The following is a 20,871-nucleotide window of genomic DNA, read 5'->3' as shown; positions in this document are numbered from 1 at the left end:
GGGTCTGGAGAACAAGTCTTATGAGGAGCGGCTGAGGGAACTGGGCTTGTTTAGCCTGGAGAAAAGGAGGCTGAGGGGAGACCTCATCGCTGTCTACAACTACCTGGAAGGAGGCTGTAGCGAGGTGGGTGTCGGTCTCTTCTCCCAAGTAACTAGCGATAGGATGAGAGGAAATGGCTTCAAGTTGCACCAGGGGAGGTTTAGATTGGACGTGAGGAAAAACTTCTTTGCTGAAAGAGTGGTTAAACATTGGAACAGGCTGCCCAGGGAAGCGGTTGAGTCACCATCCCTGGAAGTACTTAAAAGACGTGTAGATGCAGCCCTTAGGGACATGGTTTAGTGGACATGGTAGTGTTGGGTCGATGCTTGGACTCAATGACCTTAGAGGTCTTTTCCAACCTTAATGATTCCATGATTCTATCTTGGAGGAGGATGGGACTCTTCCACCATGCATTGAAATTTAACAATAGCACATTATATTCCTTTGCAACAACCTGTAAGAAATAGAACATATATCCTCACCTTACCCCTACATTGAAAACCATTGGTTTTGGGATGGGATGACCACTTTTCAAATGCCTATAGAGAGGTGAGTCCACAGCCCTCTCACTGTGCAAGTCAGACTTTCCCAGCAAGAATTCAACATAAAGCCTCCCTTGCAGCTCTCAGCTTGATCTGTGTTCCTCAGCTCCTCCTCTGGAATCTGCCTCCTTTCTCAAGACATATGCACACATGAAGACTGAGAGACTGTTTCAAGAGCCCATACCGATTATTGTCTCTTTTATTGAAGGAGGCAGCATAGTTAGGAGTGAGAACTGGCTCCCTAAATTAGAAAGGACAGATTTGCAAAGGCTGGAAGACCAGCTGGCACATGGATAGAAGGCATTGGTGTTGTACTTCCTGACTTATAAAGCACTGTCAAACTTTTAGGAGTTAACTAAAGTAAGCCTGCTTCTGTTAAACAGCATCAGACTGACAAGGCCCTGTGTGAAGTCAGGGAACTGTTCTTTCAGATTTCCAGAAGGCTCTGCATCATGTCCAAGGCTTTGTGGAGATCTGAGCATGCCTCAAAAACATCTTTCTCTGTTTCTGCTTTAAATCTTCTCATTCATCTCTCCTATCAGAGCTGGCCCAGAGCAAAAACACTGTAGGGAAGAGCTGTAGTAGTAGCAATGAGATATGGATGGAGAATATCCCAGAAGCCTTGCTCTCCTAAAACTCCCAGCTTCAATTCCAGATCAAAATTCAGTTAAATTCAAGCCACAGATTTGAATTCCCACCTTGAGCTAAAAACCCATGTTATATGAAACTAACTCAAAGTGAGCAGGGGCAGAAAAGTCTTCCTCATCATTCGACTGGCGATTGACTGCAAAAAGTGGAGGTGCTGTCCTTCACTCATTGAAGGCAGTTTACTAGCTTCTTCCCTTCTAAACAAACCTAATACCTGCTGCAAATTACAGTGAATGGAAATCTGTGATTACAACATCAGAGCACAGGAAATGTGAAGATAGCAAGCAAGAATTTTCTACCCAGATATGGAGCTGGACCAAGCAAACAGACATGATGAAGCTGATCCTCTGCTTCTCTGCAATACTGCTTTGCAACTTTTGCCTTTGCTGGCCAGGTTTATAGTTTACATTGGTAGGTTCTGCCTATAGCATCTCCAGTGGTACAAGCCACTCATTAGAGAGAGGAAAGAAATGCTTTCAGCACCACCCACCAATCAACAACCAGGGATTCATCAGAAACATCAGAATGTGACAAAACATTCTAGGGATTTTCAAGAGAGGTACACTGAGATGTTTCCATTCCCAAAACTCCTTGGCAGCAGCTGGAATAAACTTCCAAGAAGGAAATCAGGCATACAAGTCCTGAATGAAACCCACCTACAAGCCCCATTGTGCTTTCTGCATTTGTGTGGATAAAGAGTTGTATTCAAGGGGCAATTTGTCAGCTGCCTTTCCCACATCAGGCCTTTGCTTGGACTATCTTTCTGTTTTGATCTCTGGCTGAAGAATCCTTCCTCTAATTTAGGCTTAGCCTGTTTAACAAGGAGACAGAATTTACATCCCTGTACTGAGCATGACAGAAATAATCCAGCAGCTGTAAAATGACTAGTGACATCCTACAGACCTATATGGTGCCAGTTTTAAAAGTCAGCTCAGCCCTATTATGACCCTAAATTTCTAGTGGGCTGCTTGGAGATCTGGCTGGGATCAAGAGCATAAAAGCACTGTACCTGCTCCACAGCACTTGGTTTAGGCTGATGGTCTTGTGAAGACCATGCCAACAGTTCCAGGAAACTCCAGGGAATTTGAATGTCGTGGCCTGGAGCTGACAGGCTGCATTCTTCCTCCTTTCTTCCTAACTGAGGAAAAGCAATTCATCCATGAAGCCTCCCTCTCAGCCGATAATGAATAACCTGAGTCTGTGCTTCCCAGCAGGAGTAGGGATACTTATGTGCTGTTTTGGCAAAGGAGGAAGCCCACAGCAGAGACAGGACGCAAGGTCTGGAGGGAACCCTGGAAAACCACATCCAATGGAAATGATGAAAGGGCAAATGTTTCCCTAGATAGCATACTTGTCGCCCAGCCGCAACCAGTCTTCCCCAAACTCTGACATGCTCAAAGGAAGGCCACAGCCCTTCTCCTGCATCAGCAAGAGGACTGCTCTGGCCTGGAGCCCCAGACAGGGCACCTTGCACTGAAGTCTAGTAAGATCAAGTCAGCTCTACTCATGACTGCCTCAAAGCTGGCCAGTGAGGAAAGGAAGAGAACTCCTGAGGCCTGTATCAGACCCTTAGGAAGGCCATATGTATTGACACTCACTAGGAATGGGGCATGCAAAACCTCCCTTCTTTTCCCAGCTTAACCATAAGCAACAAGCATCCATGGGGAACAAAGACACACAGCAGGCAAAGGCTACACAGCTGCCACAGGCAAAGCATGCCCCAAACTTTATCACCTTGTCCCATGCATGAATTCAGACCTGGCCTTGTATCAGCCCTTCTTCTTTCAGGCATATGGGGTGAATAATTCTCCCTGTCAGTCTTAAATCCCAGTCTGATGAAACTGAAAGCAGTGTCAGAACAGATGCAGAGCTTTGTGGTGAGGCCAGCACAAAGTCACATCTCGCTCTAAGGAAGCAGCAGCATTTCAAAGGCTGAGCCTGGCTCTGATGACTTTTAACAGAAAAGAATCATGCACCCATTAGCTGAGCCGTGAAGGCATTGGGCTGCATTCTCAAGCAGGCATAACTCCACTGGTCTCATTAAGTCCTGGTGAGTTATCTGATCATTCAAGACTTAGATAACAAACTGCCAATATAAGAGACATAATGTGGCTAATGCTTGATTTTAAGCAGTAATGGGAGCTCTTTGGCTGCAGCAAAAAGGGAACAGACCTTTAAATCCTGCTTGGTGCCCTTCACAGTCCTTCAATTAGCTTGACATAAAAAAGAATCAACAACTGTACAAGCCTTCCCCCTTGCATCTGATTTGTAAGCTAGGAAAAAAAAAAGTTACATGAAAAAAATGGTGTAGCTGTACTTACTACAGGCAATGGTACTGATCAAATTACCCTCAAGCCATTGTCTGCATTTTGAGGCTGACACAAGCAGCATGATCCAGGACAGAACTGTCTACCTTTAAAGATGAGATGAATGAAAAGATTTGAGGAGGGTGTGTTGGAAAAAACTCAGAGCTCCTCCAGCCACTTAGCCAAATTTTATACCATCCTGACTAAGGGGTCTTTCCACTGAGGAAAGAATATTTTATTCCCCAAAGCAGCAGAGCAACAAATAAGATGTCCTGCCTCTCGATGCAGAGGGATGCATTCATGCCCTTGTTGGGATTTAGTGAAGAAATTATTCCATGTGGTCTTGGCTCTACTGGCTAAAGAAATTCCAAGTGGAAGGGTGTGGGCATGGCAGCCACTTCTAGAGACCTAGAAATGCAGGAATGCAAAGGGAATGTAGGTCATACAGGCTCTGGGATGGTTTTCACTTCTAAGTCCTAAACTTCTGTCATGGACTGCTGCCTGTGGAGGTGCCCAGGTTTTTCAGGAGGAGAAGAAACCCTATTTACACAAGGGTCAGACTAGGCCCATTTCCTAGGCCTCCAGCTCAGGAAACCAATTCTCTACTCAACCACTGCACAATTTTGGGGAAGTCGCTCAATTTCTCCACCTGTAAATCACAAGCAGTAATGTTAAGTAAAAAGTAATAATAATTAAACTATTAATTAATGTATATAATTAATATATAATATATTACAGAATATATTATACATTGTATACATTATATAATTTTATATATTACATGTATAATATATAAAATAAAATAAAATAATAATAACAATTTAAAAATTAGATTTTGGAGATCTCTTGGGAAAAAGCCCTTCCTCTGTGCAGCTTGGTCTTGCTGGCTGATGTGAACAAGAAACACCATCTGGCCATACTTACAATCACAAAGAAGCATCAAAAAGGCAGAAACAGAGCTAACTGGTATTTCAGAGGTGAATGCATACTGTTGCCTTTACGTTTCTCACAGGCAGTCCAGGCAGAAATCCACTGAAAAGACCTGCCATCGTTTTCTTCATACAGGTTCTTAGTTCCAATTGTACAGACTTGGGCAGTTCCCGTTTGGGAGCACCAGCATGAATGACTCCAGCCAAAACTCAGGTAAACAGTGAGCTGTGCCTTGCTCTGCTGGGGAATTAGGCTAAGACAAGTCTGCAGCCTTTGCAAAAAGAGAACTCTGGATCCAGCATGCATGGAGGTAGCTTTCCTTCCTTCTTCATGTAGTGGATTTGACCTGTCAGTGTAGGGATGACTGTGAACGCTACCACTCAATAAGCTGGAATTCAATAGTCTCTTTATGGAGGTGTTAACCGTTGCTAGTCCCCTGAAGAAAGGCAGGTCCTTTACGGACTTCCTCAAGCGGTGGACTAGACATGGTGAAGAGTGAATGCAGACTGCCACCGAAACTGGAATGAAGTAAGGCTTTGTCCATGATGCAGACATTCCCTTTGCATTCATCTTCTCCCATAATCAGAGAAAAAAATCTTTCTGATTAAAGAAAATCTATTCAAACTCTCTCTATACACATTTCTTTGTGTGTACATGCACACAAACTTGGTAATATACAATGGCTGTGTATACTGTTTCCCTATAGTAATGATGCTCTGTAGAAATAAAGCAATGCTTCACAGATCACGCATTCTTGCTCTTGCAAATGTAGTCAGTATATCCTGGCTCTGAAAAAAAGGTAAACTCCTAAAACAGCAGTTCAACCAGGAAAAAAAAAGGCACAAGGGAAATAGAGGGAGGCTGTACTGCGTGATCAGACAATAAATTACAAACAGTTACTGCCTTCCCACCTTTCTTGTCCTCTGGGTGGTAACATAAATAACTAACTGATGGGGTGAGGGAGGGCTGTACTGAAGAATTCCTTATTATGAATACGGAAGAATTTATCAATTAAAATTGTTGAATATTAGTTTCCAAACAGATCTGGTAATGGGGCACCCTGGTATGAGGGCCAGAAGTGTAGATTGGACTGTGAGGTGGCAGAACAGCACCTCCAGCAGAGTAGTAATGTCTGGCTGTTCAGACACAGATGCTCAGTTGCAATGGTACTGGAAGAGAACTTGCAAAAGGCCATTTGTTGGGGTCCATGATTCTTGTCTTTCCAAGTAGGTGAGCCAAATGCTTGGAGTTTCAATAAGCCACAGCCAGGAAGGCTTGAGACACCATTCAGATGTCCTTCCTAGCTAAATTCCAGCACTAATCACTGCATGTCATCTGCTTGGGTTTATTTTGCACCCAGTCCTGAGTGGATGAATCTGCTCAGCCCTGTGCCAGCAATGTGCATAGGTTTTGCCAGCCAGCTCAGTGAGACAAAAGTTGTTTAAGTGAGGATTTCAGCTGAATGACTCTACAAGACACCCTAGTCAGTACATAACAGTAAAAAAGGCTGCATTTCAAGAGACATTACAGTAACTCCAGAAGCATCACCCAGTGGGATCTTGTTAGCAAGTATCCAAAGTGACATCTACTGGTGTAGATTTGGATTAGCGTGAAACGTAGAAATGAAGTTAGAGCAAGGCAGAGCTGGACAAAGAAGCTGACTAATGAGCCCCAAAAGGTGTTAGTGGGGGAATCAGCAGCTGGAAACTGAACCTGCTGAGTTCTGCTAAGTAATTGAACCTCTAACTATTATGGAAGCAGATGAAAAAGATGTCAGTTTGCTCCCGAGCTCCAATGGTTTGCTAATGGTGCCTCCCTTTTCTAAATTTTAAAAATGGCTTAAAGCTACAGGACAGGAAGGAATCCATGCAGCTTTTCTCATCAGGGAAGCTCTGTTAGTTTAATGCCAAGAGGTAAGACCTGGCACACACACTTTCATTCAGGCCACCTAGAGAATTCTATACATGTAGGTGACTGGATTCACAAAGACCAAGACATGTTGCATATCCTGGGACTTCCAAGGGAATATAAAGATGAAACTACAGGGGTTAGTTTCCTAAAATCACTCTGAAGATTACTATGTTTAATAATGGCCTTGGAGGTCCTTAGCAGGTACATCAATCCCTCTTCTCTGCTGAAAAGCACATCTGGGAAGGCACCGTTCTCTCTCTCAACTTTCAACAGAGACTGCTGAACTTAAGCATACCCAGATAACTTTGTCAACCTTTGGCTTTCTAGTTGTGCTTCCTCTTACTGGAGGAGACCAGTTTATTCACCTTTTCACAAAAGACAGTTGCTGCCTTGCAGACAAGGGGACTTTTTTGGAGATGCAAAACAGAAGATTAAACCTGGCTAGAATTTTCAGAGGTTGAAAGTGTTAGAGAAGAAAAGTGAGTGATTTAGTAAAACTGCAAAGGGCTGTAGTCCAGAAACAAGTTTGATGCTAAAGTTCTGTACTCTAAGCTATGGAGAAAACTGATACGGTAACTCAAGAATCTGGCTCAGAGGCAACACATGTCAATCAGGATATCTTTGCATACAACTGGCTGGGGGACAAGTTCTGGCAGGAGGTCAGAAGTCTAGTCCAGGTCATAACACTTCATCCCCTTGGATGCCTCCAAATACCAATATGAAAATGACCTGTGGGGTTATGGTGCTCTTCAATCACCCTGCAAATGTCCTTTCCTTCTTCCGACTCTGCTTGGGCTTATGCCAGCTTCCACTGTCCTCCATAACCAATGAATCAAATGTGTCCAGAACACAGTAAACACCACAGGACATTGCCCTTGCAGCCTTCTTCACCCAGAACAGCCCAAGATTTAATTGCTGCAGAGTGCAATTCTTCTCGGTTGTCATTGTTACTGGCATTATGACTGTTCCCACCCACCCCAGAGCCCACTTCTTGGAAGGCACAATATAATCCCTGTCTTGCAAAGCATCACACTGGGAGTGTCATAGCCAGGCCTATTGCTTTCTCATAGCCACAGGACCTGTGACCCAGTTGTAAACACCCTTTGGTCTATAGCACAAAGAGTTTGTGCACTGAAATAAACTAAGCAAGGAATTTTTTTCTTTGTTTGTTTTTTACCCTGAATTATCAAAAGCCACTGTGAAAGCAGGAGAAGAGTCAAGTTAATCACACCTCTTCATCTGCACAATACATACACATCTCTCAAAATCTATTTTAAGGCCCACAAACTGAACAGTAGCCACAGCTTCATTAGATCACAAGTGCGGGGTAAAAATTCACTTCACTGGTTTAATATCAATTATTTAAAAGGGAAGACATCAGACAGAATGTTTCTGTTCATTGAGATATGAATTTTATCATTTGAATTACAGAACATGATTCATTGATACGGCAAATCTTTTCTTTTTTTGACATCTTTCACCTTTTGACATGCAAAGATACAATTTCTTCAGTTTTTTCAGTTGTCAATAGTATGCAATGAAAATTTTACTATATATTTCTTCCTCGCAAGGAAGACTACACCTCCGAAATTGCATATTCAGGCAGTGAAACTTCATTCCTTTGTACAGGAATTTTTAAAGCCTTTGGCAATACCTGCACCTGAAGTTAGACAAGAATGAAACATCCCATAGATGTACTAACACCAAATAGTTTAGCTAACATTGTGAAGCTGTTTTATAGCAACAAAGTTAAGTTCCAACTCCTGAGCTTGGAGCTTAGTTTCAAAGGTCTGGTATTGCTAGAGAACAGTCAATTCACATTCTGGTATTTTTCCTGCCCTAAGACAGGATTTTCACAGCTCTGCACCAGTTACATATGGAAATATGCAAATGAAATATTAAAAATAAATAATTATGTGATGTTGCATGTTGATTATCTCACATAAGAATCTAGGATTGCAGATATAAATCCTGATTGCCTTTTTGTCTGAGTGATTTAGTGCCAAAAGCAAGTTCAGCAATCAGATTTAAAAAAAAAAAAAAAAGCAACAGTATGAGAACACTTTCCACTGGAGAGAACAAAGGCCCTAATTTAGGACTTCTCCCATTGCCAGCAACCCAAATGTTCTTACTTTTCTAGAAGTAAATTCCAATACCACCTACCTTAAACCATGGAAGACCTCGAAATTACATCTTGCATATCTACAAGTTCTGGATAGTTTTCATGGTTTTCCTGGGACATGGACAATTCCAAATACTGCAGAGAATCTTAATGTCTAACCACTGAGAGCATTTAATGGCCCAATAAGAAAAATGGGAAGAATTAATGGCACACATCCAGAGACAGAAGGACTCACTTAAACAGAACAAGGACTGCACATTCTCCTGCTGTGTGATATGCTGCCTGCAGTAACAAACATCAAGCCCCAGACTTCACCATTTCCCTATTGCCAGCAAAGGGACAAGGAAGTCCTGAGCATTTCTTACTGTGCCGTAGAGGCTCACTGATGCAACAAGATGTTAACATTCTTCTGCCACTGAGGCTTTAATCACATAATGACTCTTCTGCTTTTGTACTTTGCAAACAGAAAAAACTCAACAAAACTCTTTGTCCCCCACCCAGATAAATCTTAGAAGAAACCATGCTTGGCATGAACTCAACAACTATGTTAGTGAAAGCATAATAATAATAAAGAATTAAACCCTCAAATGAGGAAATTCATTATATTGCTGTCAGAATTTGGATACTACATAGTAAATGAGATTGAGAACACACATTGTAAGGTGTGGCAGAGATAAAATACTGAACATCTGCTTATTAAGAAAACAGTTGACCTCATCTTGTGCAATGGAGAGATGAGGTTCCTAGAAGCATAAACGTATGACCATGCAATTAAGCACTGTGCCACAATATTTACACAGCACTGAACAGGGTCAATTACAATTGTAGAGACAATCTTAATTCTTCCAGCATTTGAATTTTCCATTTGCCCCCTTTCTGTACTTCTCATGCAGATTTCGTGCTCAATTTGGAGGGCAGGAATTCTTATTAATATAACTAAACTTCTGCTTTATTCCCCACAGAACATAATTCTAGTCAAAGACAAGCTGGGCCACTCTGAGAACTGAGTATATAATAGCTACTGAAGTAGTTCATGCTCTGTCTCAAGTATGGCCTAAATTCAAACCTAAATTCTATCTTGAAGCCAAGCCATTTAGACAGAGGACCATGCTTACATCCTTTTTGGTTGAAACCCACCATTGTGAGGATAGCCTTGAGCTCTTCCTTCTTTTCAGCATGGGCTCAGCAACACCGACCCTCTAAAGCATGTGTAAGATTGACAGGAAGCCAAACTACAGGCATTGTCTCACTAGCAGCCAGGTGTTAATTACAGAGCATGTACTAGGGCTCTCTCAGGCCTCGGTTCTATCACAGTGCTGGAAATAATTAATTATGTAAATAAGTAATTATGGGTCATTACATGAAGAAAGTAATTAGCTTTCACTGCTAATTACTGCAGGTATATAACACAATGTCATCTGTTTATAGAAGGCAGTATTCCACACAAGAGCACTGGAAACAAGATGGCTGCTTTAGCACAGCAAGCTGATAGTACCTGGTGTTAGCAAGGTAACAGGGATATTAGCTATCCACAGTCTCACTACCGGGGCGCTGACAACAGACCCTGACCTACCAGACACAGGTGCACTGAAGGCCTGTCTGCAGTCTTGCTTGTGTTGGTCAGCTGTGGCACCTCTCCCCAGGTGTGATAGGGAGACAACTGTGGTAGGGCCCTAGAAGATCTGTGAGAGAGTAGCGTTGAGATCAAACCCAGATCAGAAAGTAAGCTGCATACTTGCACCTTGGGGTAGAAGGAAGCTGGAGTATACCCCAGTTATGTTCCTTACATTCTTTCATTCCATTTTCAGCATCAGATTCTGGACTTTAATATTGGGTAGGAACTGGCAGACAACTGGTGATCCAGTTATTTCAAAACGTCATGTCCAAATGTCATCTTTAAATGCCGCATATTTTTTATGAAAAAATATTTGATTGCTGCATAATTCATTCTACCCTTTCCCTAAGTCATTTCTGTGCCCAGCTGCCATGCTGGGCTGAGGGCACATGTATCTCAATTCAACAGATTGGATTTAAAACCTGAAGTTAGTACATGCTGGAACATATCTGTGGTACCTGTCATCATTCCTTTCAAGTTCTGCAATAGCTCCCACATTTCCTGAAGCCCTAAACAAGAGAGTGTATTCATCACACTTGTTGAAAAGCCAAGGCAAAAAGTCCAAAACAATAAACATGATGAGCCTGTCCTTTCTGTAAGCCTCACCTAGAGCCATATTAACTAACTGATGAAGCCGTGATTCCGTGGCTTGTTTCCCTGACATCCTGCAGCTGCGCTAAGGGAGTAACTTTGTGACTGTGGGTTCATGACCCAGGACACACACTTTCAAACTTGTATTCTGCATAAATAATCTGTTCCTACTCACTCACTCAACTCATATACTCATTTCTCACTCTTGTATGTGAGAAATGAGCAAATATCATCGGGGAGATCTCTAACACATAAAACTTCTTGGATTTAATTCATACCTGCTAACACCAACTTGTGTATGTATACATACCAGACAGAATCTCTGTTTCAGTTTTCTCCTTCTCTATATTTCTGCTTTTACTGGAGTTGGTGAAGAAATGAAGGTAATTTCTAAATAAACAAGTAATGGAGGAAATAGTCCAGCCCTTTTTTCTATTCTTTCAACATTTGTTTCACATTTCCAGCCACCAATTCACAATACTTGGAGACAGAGTCTTGTTTATCATCAAATCCATCTCTTTGTCAGGACAAAGTAATCTCTCTCTTTCATGGAACTCTCAAACCTTTAAAAAAAAAAAAAAGTACAGCTCCTTTCTACAGCTTTATCCATCTTTTCTGATTCTGCAGAAAACAACTTCATCTTTCAAATGCATGCTACCTGGGATCATCCCCAGGAGAAAGAAAACCACAGGGAACTGAGCTCCTGCGTTTTCACAGACGGGGTGCATTCCCCAAAGCAGGACTTCCTGTTGCTAATCTCAAAGATAACCCACCACATCACTAGAAAAGCTGCAATCCAGTGCTTTGACTGAGACCAAATAACATTCCTCCAAGTATCCCTGTTTACTCCCCTTTGCCATATCGCTCAGGAGTCAATGCATTTCCAAGAGCCTTCACCACCCAGTACTCAGCCTGACTCAACAAAGTCTAGATAGCTGACAGTATCCCAGGGAAACCCCTGCTGGGTGGATGTTTCATCCAAGCTCAGGCTGTATGCATCCTACTCATGAACTCTAGTCTAGATCGCCTTGGATTTGTAACAGAGGGCATCTCAGATTTCTTAAATGCTTTTACAGCAGTTTGCCCAACAGCAAGAAAAATGCAACCACCATCTACCTCTGGGAACACTTCAACGGTCTGGCAGAAGAGACAGTGACCAGTGAAAACAGGGCATTAACCCATCTGCCTGCAACTCTGAAATTCTTTTTTTTCCCTTGTGTCTAATGCAGACCTATGTCATTGCTTAGAAATAGTTCCACCTATAAACATACATTAAATAGATACTGCACACATTGATATGTTTATATTAATATATTACACTATCTAAATAGATATTCCTTAAATAAATTATAAAAACAACAAATTTTGACCAGGTAGGGGTTCTGAATCTGTCTGTCCGGTAACTAATACCTTCTTTTAAATGATCATATGAATATCTTTCTCTGGCAGTGTCACAGGTAGACAATTCCCTGTAAGAACTTTCTTTTCTTAGAAGCATAATCCTAAATTTCTTTCTTTGCAGAACAATTCTTGATACCTCTTTACAAGATGCACTACACCACCAGAACAATTCATCCTTATCTGTGCTTCCCTTCTGAATCATAAGGATTGGGTCAGAAGTTCAGCCCAGTGTGGACATAGTTTTGTTTATGGACAGCCACTCTCAGCTCTGCGAAGAGACTTTGAAGCTTTTTCCCAGACGTGTTCTTAGGGGACTGTAACCTGCGTAGCAGTAGGCTCTGCACAGGGAACATCTCTTATACTGAGCAGGACTTTCTCATTCTGTGTACAGGTATTTTCTCTTGTTCTTTGGCATGTGATGTAAGTCAACACACAGGCCTTCATCATCAGAAACCCCTCCTCCAACCATTACCCACATTTCTTTCCAAGTTATCTGAGCTCCAGGACCTCTTCCTATAAAACTAAGTTATTCTAAAGACACAATTTTGACCTGGTCTTGAGGGTGAGGCAGCAAAACTGCCTTCTCCCTCCACATATCAATCCCTAAAAGCTAATGTACAATAACGATGGGTTCAGCTACCTTAAATTAAGCTCATTTCTCTAGTAAAGGTTTGTTTTGTACACTTCTTTTCAATCTCATTCTGAATTCTCACAATTATTCATTTTCTTCTCACACCAAACTGTATCATTACAAGAACCAACCTAAGTAGAAGAGAGTGCTTCCCAATGGTTAAGTCCTTCAGATAAATTAAACTTTCTTTCAGATTAATCCCCTCTGAGTAGTGGAAGCATAAATATGAAAAGTAGAATAGATTTGTCCCATTTCATCTGCCAACACAAAGAAAGCCTTGGAAGCAATGCAGAAGATACTTGGACTGTATCTGAATTATGACCCATCTCACAAACCACAAATGCAAGTTTGGAAAGCACCCACACAGGGGCAGAAAAGTCTCTAACATTTAAAATAATGTGAGCATTTAACAGATGATGAGAAAAATAGGCATTTTTCTCCCCTTCTTTTCACTCTCTATTTCAGCTTTGCAGGGCTTTTCAGTGTGGGAGGTGTGTTTAAACAGGGGCAGAGCTCGAGGGGCAGTGCACAAGATTAGGAAGTTCAGTGTGGCAAAGTAATTACCTGGCTCTATCCAAGTGCTCAGGGAACTTGTCACAAATCAGCTGAAAAGAGTAGTTCTCCACTGAGCATTATGAGTAGCCAAGTGTGTGCTGAAAGCTGGACCCCTACCTTGTCTCGAATCCCTTGTCTCATAACTTCTCTTTCAGCCTCCATTTTGGCATATTTGGCTTTCCTCTCTTCCTCTTCTTGCCTGAGGGCTTCCTGTCGTTCCTCTTCTTTCTTGGCAGCATCTGGGTCTTTCTCCTCATCCCCACCCAGCATCTTCCCCATGTCTTTGGTAGCCCCTAGAGAAAGCACAAGAAAAAGTCAGCCCTGTAAGAATGTGAGAAAAACACTATTACACCAGCTCGCTCCTTCCTCACACTCAGGACCTCCTTCCACTCCTTCTGCATCTGGAAAGGTTTCTCCTTCCACTGAGGAGAAGGCACACTCCCCACAGAGGCAGGAGGTGGGCAAAGCACCCAGCCTGACCAGGTGGGTTACCTGCCACTGGTGGGAGAAACATGGCAGCAAGAGGAACAGAGTACATCTGTAGACTTGCATGATGGCAACTCAATTGATTTGTAGTCCTGAAGGGGGCAAGCTGCCATCCACACAATGTTTTCAGTCCATCAGCTCAGTCAAGTGACTGAAGATTGATTTTGGAGGGTCTTTGATATAACAGGCAGGTGATACATCCAGAAAGAAATGACACTAGGGCTAGGAAAGGAATTTGAAATCTCAATTGCAGGGATGAGTAATCACAGTTTTAACTGTTGCCAGAAATTACATATCCTGTAACAGGTAGGAGCACACAGCATTAGCAAACATTTGGAGTTGCTGATGATTTCGAGGCTCCACCATGGATCAGAAAGCAGTAGCATTTCTGCATGTCTCTTGTCTAGCTTTGGACACCACTGTCTTAATGCTTAGTACGCAGGTGGGATCCTGGCTCTGCCTGGGTCCTCTTTCTACCCCTGCATGCACATTGGTCTGAAATTTTCAGCCACTCTGTGCTCCTGAGGCAGCTCTTTGTTATTGTGTAAAGCCCTTGCACAGCCATGCAAATGGAGAGGCTTCTTACATGTCCCTCTGCCCCACAGGGCTGCATAAAGGCCATTTACCCGGTATTTCAGAGGTACTTTTATTGGCAAATGACTGGCAATCATTCAGCTGGGGTGGAAGGCACGGGCTGGGGAAAGGCGGAGAGCATTTACTGTGATACTTCATCATCAGGGCACTGGAGGGCTGCAGCAGGATCAGGCCTGGTTACATGGATGAAGTGAAGACACATATCCTTTGGGAGTTGTGCTGGACTTTGCCTGGAGCAGGAAAACGCCCTGCATCATTCACTAAAAAACATACCTTCACCCTGGAAGAACACTGTAGGTGGCTGGTTACTGTCCTTAGTTCCTGGGTCAGGACAGCTCCAGATTGGCTCCTTGCTGGTTGAGACTTAACTGAGTTAATCTGAGGCAGCCTTGTTGTAACACACACTCACAAGCACATACATGTATACAAATTGAACATCTCTTGCCTTGCATAAGGCAAAGTTATCTGGCCTTTTCAAAGGCTTAGGCTGGAAGGAGACACTGTCAAAGTCCTTCCAAATAATTGTTTGTTGGCATTACTAGTGAAGTTGGCTAAGTGAAGGGAAAAGGTTTTCATAATCTCTTATCTCTCCCTTATAAATTACTTCTTCCATGTGTCAGCAGTGCTGGAGGACTGTATTTGCTCTTGCTTTCCACATCAATTCTTGGGATGGTGATGGTGGAACCTTGGTTCTTACAGGGAGAAACATCTGCAACCTGTCAGGATGATTCCTCCTGAATTTCCCCAGAGATGACAGTTATTGGAATAACTACTGCCTCTAACAACCACCATGGAATTTGTTGAGCAGTGAGCAGATCCTGTGGCTTTTCCCCTCCACATTTCTTTTCCAGACACATTTTCCCAGAGCCCTAAACTGAAAGCAGCCCTGAATCAAAAGCAACCCTCTGATCCCGAAAATGTGACAGAGAAATGTCCCTTTTACATCTCCAATAGAGAAGCATGGGGAAACTGATCATTTTAAGCCTGACAAGATCTGGTTGTTATAGATATTTTTTTGCTAGGTGGGACATAGTAATAGTAAACATGACTGTCTCCATTCAGCTAGCTAACCACAAGCCTCTTGACACTTCCATCTTATTGGGAAACCTGTGGATAAAAAGAGGAAGACACCCAAGGACCCCAAACAAATCCCAACTGGAATATTCATGGTCCCTAGCTACTGTCAGCCTTCCTCTACTGTCATTTTGCATCCTCCTCTGCAGGGTCAGGGTAATACAGGAACTTTTGCATTTTGAGGGCAAATTTACTCAGACCATCTGGTGGTTTGTTTGCTGGGATGCCAGGAAGGCTAACTGAAATTGCAAGCAAGCTAGAATTTCATAGCAAGTGGAAAGGCAATGCAGACTAGTTGGGACACACATGTCTATTGCAGGGACCTCCCTAAGCAGCTTTACTGTGCATAAATCATTGATGACCAATGCCAGTAACACCTTTAATTTCTGGATTCCCATCAACAAATATTTCCACTGATGATCAAACTGATTTTGGTTCAATAATCTATTAAGTTTCTCTCTTTTTATCTTCTCTCCATTTAGAGCTACCCAGACAGTGTAATATGCTAGTTATGAAGCAAAATTCAGCAGCAGAAAGAGATTTTTTTTCCCCTCTAAGCACTACTTCTAGGCTACCATTAAGTTATCATATCGGCTCAGCTCATCATGTAAGGAATGAAATTGCATAGGCTTCTTTTTCTTTTATCTCTTAGACAAGACCAAGATTTTGAATACTTTAGGCATTTGATTTTGCAGCTATTCAGCACACAGGACACCTATAAGAACAAGAATGTAGTTTCAGGATCCTCACAGACTCTTAATTCACCCCCGATTTCAAAGTCACCTTCTAAACGTGCAGAATGCTGCACTGTGGTATCACTGTTAACTAATTGGAAGAAAATGTATTATGAGAAGCAGAATTTTACAGTACATTTTAACTCCAATCTCTTGTGTTACTTTTGGTATAGAAAAGCTTTTTTCTGTCTCATTTGTTCTTCATCCTAAACTTTAGGCTTTGTTGTTAACATTCCCTGGATAACAGCTTCTGTTTTTAGCAGTTCAGCAGTGGAGGCTCCAGAGAATTCATTTGCATGCAACTGAGATGCCGCAGTTACAGGCACAAGCAGAAGGAAAGTGCAGAAGTTCTGTCCTCAAGACTGCTTTTGAAGCTTCCAAGGCAACAGGGGATGGACACACTTACTGAGTCTCTTCATATGGTAACACTCGGTCTTTTTGTCTTCTTTCACATCCCAACCATAACATTTACCTTAACATAAAGAGAAGACAGAGAATGACAAAGTAATCACTAATCAGTAAGGAGCTTCAATCAACATTATTGCCAACCTTTTTAGACAAGGCCACAGGAAGAACACAGAAATGGCTAAAGCTCCAGGACAACATGTGAAAACTGTCGCCTTTCTGGCTATAATAAACAGCCCTGCCCCTGAAGGATAGAAAACTTCCATGGAGGAAAGTATCTCAGACATGGTTTGTTTAGAAGACAAGTGGCATGGAAGGCATTCTGAACTAATAATCTTTCCCTTGATCTGTATGGGCTAAAGAACTAGGCAATCAGGTGTTAAGCCAAATACTATTAGTGCACTCAGATATGCTTTCATGTGAGATTCGCTCATTTAAGTTGTCATCAGCCATCTGAAAAACAGTAATTCAGTTGTTGGGGAATATGTGGGAGACATTCCCCAGTGAAACAGCTGTCTGGAAAGCAGTTTTGCTGTAAAGGCCTTGGGGTCCTGGTGGACACCAAGCTGACCATGAGCCAGCAATGTGTCCTTGCAGCAAAGAAGGTCAACAGCCTTTTGGGCTGCATTAGGATGAGTGTTGCCAGCAGGTTGAGGGAGGTGATCCTTCCCTTCTACTCAGCCCTGGTGAGACCAAATTTGGAGTGATGTGCCAAGTGCTGGGCTTGCAGATACAAGAGAGAGATGGAGCTACTGGAATGAGCCAGCAGTGGGCCATGAAGATGATTAAGACGCTTGAGGATCTCTCATATGAGGAGAGGCTGAGAGAGCTGGGACTGTTTAGCGTGGAGAAGGTTCAGGGGGGCCCTAGTAGTGTGCATAAATACCTGATGAAAGGGAATGAAGAAGAGGGAGCCAGACTCTTCTCACTAGTGTCCAGTGTCAGGAGAAGAATGTGTACAAACTGAAATGCAGAGAATCCTGTTTAAACATAAGGAAAAAAAAAATTGGGGTTGCAGAAAGAGGCTGTGGAGTCTCCACCTGTGGAGATATTCAAAACTTCAGAGGCCACAGCCCTGAACAACCTGCTGTAGGTCACCCTGTTTGAGAATGGGATTGGACTAGACAACCCCTGTGGATCCCTGCCAACTTCAGATATTCTGTGATGTTGTGAGACCTGACAAGTAAGTGGTTTAAATGGCAACCAAAAGTGACTGAAGTGAATTTTGCAAGGAAAAGGGTGAAGAGCACATATCCAAACAGATCCTGCATCTGAATTGAAGGAAAGTAAATTCTTAAACTGCCTGACCTCTGTCACAGGAACACCACCTCCTATGACCTAACCCTTCAACAGCTCACTGACATCAATCCAGCTTTTGCAGAGAAAATGCAAACTCACAGAATCAACATGCAGGAGCAGTGCTCAATTTGTTACTTGTCAAAAAAAAAAAAAAAAAAAAATTCTCCAAAAAATTTAAATGGCAGTGCTCATTTTTTTATTTTTAAAAAAAAAAAAAAAAAAAAAAATTCTCCTAAATATTGACATGCAAAGTTCTTTGCCGCAAAAGCTATATGGAACATGATTAGGATTTTTAGGGATGACCTACAGAGAAAGAGATTAATAGGAACATCTTGGGCATTCTTAATTAAGCAAAGTATAATGGAAATTTGCACACACTGTTGCTTCAGGTAAGGTAATTAAGGGAAATCAGAAGAATTTCTTTTGCACAAATCTGATTTCCTATTGTAGACAAATACCACCCCATACCTGTCTTTCAAGAGGGCTGCATATGTGTGTGCTTAGATCTCAGAGTATGTTGCAGAAGTCCCCCCCCTCAATCACAGGTGTCAGAGGAAGCAGTGAGAGGTTTACCTGAAACAGGCATGCCCTGAGGAAACTTCGCAGGTGGTTTTTTGGTAGTACTATTTGTGGTAAGCCATATTTAGATCAAACAGACAGGACAACTGATGTCTCAGAGTTTCTAAATCATAGCATGATTTTTATGACATCATCCAAACATCTGGAGCTGATCACAGAGTACTGTCCTGAAGCAGGAATGGGTCACTCATTTTTGCAACATCACTTCAGAATCAGAACTAAGAATGTTTTACTGATATCACTGAAGAAAGACCTTTTTCATCAAGGCCATAATGCAAAACTTATGTCTGGCATACAAGAAGTCCTTTCCCCATTTTAAGGCTCATGAAAAAGGCGAATTTGCCATTAAGAAAAAAGCCTTATAGCAATCATTATGGGACTCCTTATTCTCTCCAGAAGTCAAGATACTTAATCACTAATTTGTCAGGAAAGGCTAGGCTGGCATTTATATGAAGACTTCACTAAACAAAGGAATTTCATATGCAAGTTTTTCGACAATATGAATCATATCTAAAGGAATCAGATCTTGTCCAAGTGTTTTTGTCCAAATCCCTTGGATGTTACAGAAATGCTTTCAAATTATTCCCCCTGGCTGCTGTGACATAAACTTCGTCTTCTGTTGCAGCCAAAATGCACATCAGTAGGTGAGATTCTTCTAGCCAAAATACAAACTGAACCTCTGTTCCCCCTGCCCTTAAAATATGGTGCTATATTCCCAACCTGTTTACCTTCCTCCAGCAAAGTCATTACATCTGCTGATTACACCTGAATGAACTAGACTGGCTGAGAGAGCAGTTCTCACCACTAGGGTGAAATCCAGTTCCCAACAGGGATGGCTAGATTCAGGTTTCTGCTCAGAGATGTCTCCATGTCTGCTGCATATCTGGCTTCCTGTTACAGTAAATGGAAGCCCCCTGTGACCTTCAGTTGCCTCTGTCTACCGCTTAAGAGTGAGGTTTCATACAGAGCCTGAATCACAGTCCAGCAAATGGAGTCCAAAGGTGCATCAAGCTTCAGGTAAAGCACACTCCTGCCTTTGGTGAGTTTAGATACCTATTTGCCATGTCAATACCTCATGTAGACTCCTTGGTCTATGTGTCTTACACAGCAAGATGCAGCTCCACCTATTCTGATCTTGTAAACAGTAAGCAGCATGCTGAGATCCAGATCTATGTACACATCTTGGAGACAGAGTAAAAGCCCAAAAATACAGTCTACAGGAGCAGAATGGGGGGTGGGAGGTGAGCATAACTTCTCCCTAGCTTAAAATATAGACAAGAACCAGCAGGCTCCCAAACATATTATGTTTGGACAGCAATCCCATTTTAACGCACTTCCTTTCACCCTTAAAGAAGAGTTGTTTCCATATCACTAACCTATGCTGCAGCTAAGACAAAGTGATAGATGAACAATCCCTAAACAGCATTTTATGAAAAAGCTAGTTCAGTGTCAAATAAAACAGAAAGTAAGGAATATGTATTCTACAACCAGACCTAACCCACTGATCTCTAGAAGTTGTTTGGATTTTTTCAGTGCTACTGCAACACACTTCCATTCCACAATGCATTGCAAAATCAACTGAATCATCCATGAGTTTTTCTGACTCCCAAAAATGAAACAGCCCCAAACTTACTACTCATAGCTCATTATCTTGTACACAAATAACTCCTGCAACTTTGTTTAAACCCAGCAGGAATGTAAACTTTCTCTCATAGAACTGGGTGAAAACAAAACAATGGCCTTGGGACTTTTAGCAAACAGATGGGCCAAGCAGGAAGGAACAACAGTTGATGATGGATTGGCTGCACAACCTCATTTTTGTCTTTCACTCTGAGAGTTCTTGACATTACAAGATGGTTTTGATGACTTGCATTTTCCCATAGTTTTTTGTCTTGCTCTTCTTTGAAAATGAGACTGGGAAAAAATGTGTGACCTGAGGTCTACAGGATCTCTGCCCAGTAAGATCTCCTGCGCTCCCTTTTGGGTTCTCTTCTGAGACTTATGGTCTATATATTGTGAGCTTTTCAGACATACCCTGCTGCATCTCTTTTCTTCAGTTTCCCCATCTGTAAAGCAGCAATGAATCTAGATGCCAATCTCACTCCAAGACTTTATGTTCTGCAGAGGTACACAATGTAAGGCAGCTCCTGATTTCTTGCTTTTTTTGAGTCAGCTTTCACCAGGCGATGCCTGTTTGGTACAACCCAATGGAAAGTTACCGGAGTTGACATGAGCAAAAGAGATTACAAACTACCTAATCCAAAATCACTGTATTCAGACTAGGGCCAGTTCAAGAACACTTAATCACATGGACAAATTTTTTCTTGTCAAGATGAGATCATAGAATCATAGAATCATAGAATAGTTTGGGTTGGAAGGGACCTTTAAAGGTCATCTAGTCCAACCCC

General features: G+C 42.2%; 1 protein-coding gene across 1 annotated transcript in view; it reads right to left on the bottom strand.

Annotated features, from left to right (window-relative positions):
- The window catches only part of CPLX1 (complexin 1), a 115,385-nt gene that overhangs the window by 27,554 nt on the left and 66,960 nt on the right, over positions 1-20,871 (bottom strand). Inside the window, exon 2 of the mRNA XM_009274635.2 lies at positions 13,410-13,585. Within this exon, the coding sequence (XP_009272910.1) occupies positions 13,410-13,585 (176 nt within the window). The remainder of the gene's footprint in view (positions 1-13,409; positions 13,586-20,871) is intronic.

Source organism: Aptenodytes forsteri, unplaced genomic scaffold, assembly GCF_000699145.1.
Source record: "Aptenodytes forsteri isolate BGI_AS27 unplaced genomic scaffold, ASM69914v1 Scaffold224, whole genome shotgun sequence".
In the NCBI taxonomy this organism is placed as follows: Eukaryota; Metazoa; Chordata; class Aves; order Sphenisciformes; family Spheniscidae; genus Aptenodytes; species Aptenodytes forsteri.
Note: the sequence above shows the minus strand (reverse complement) of the source record. Positions and strands in the feature narration are given on the sequence as shown.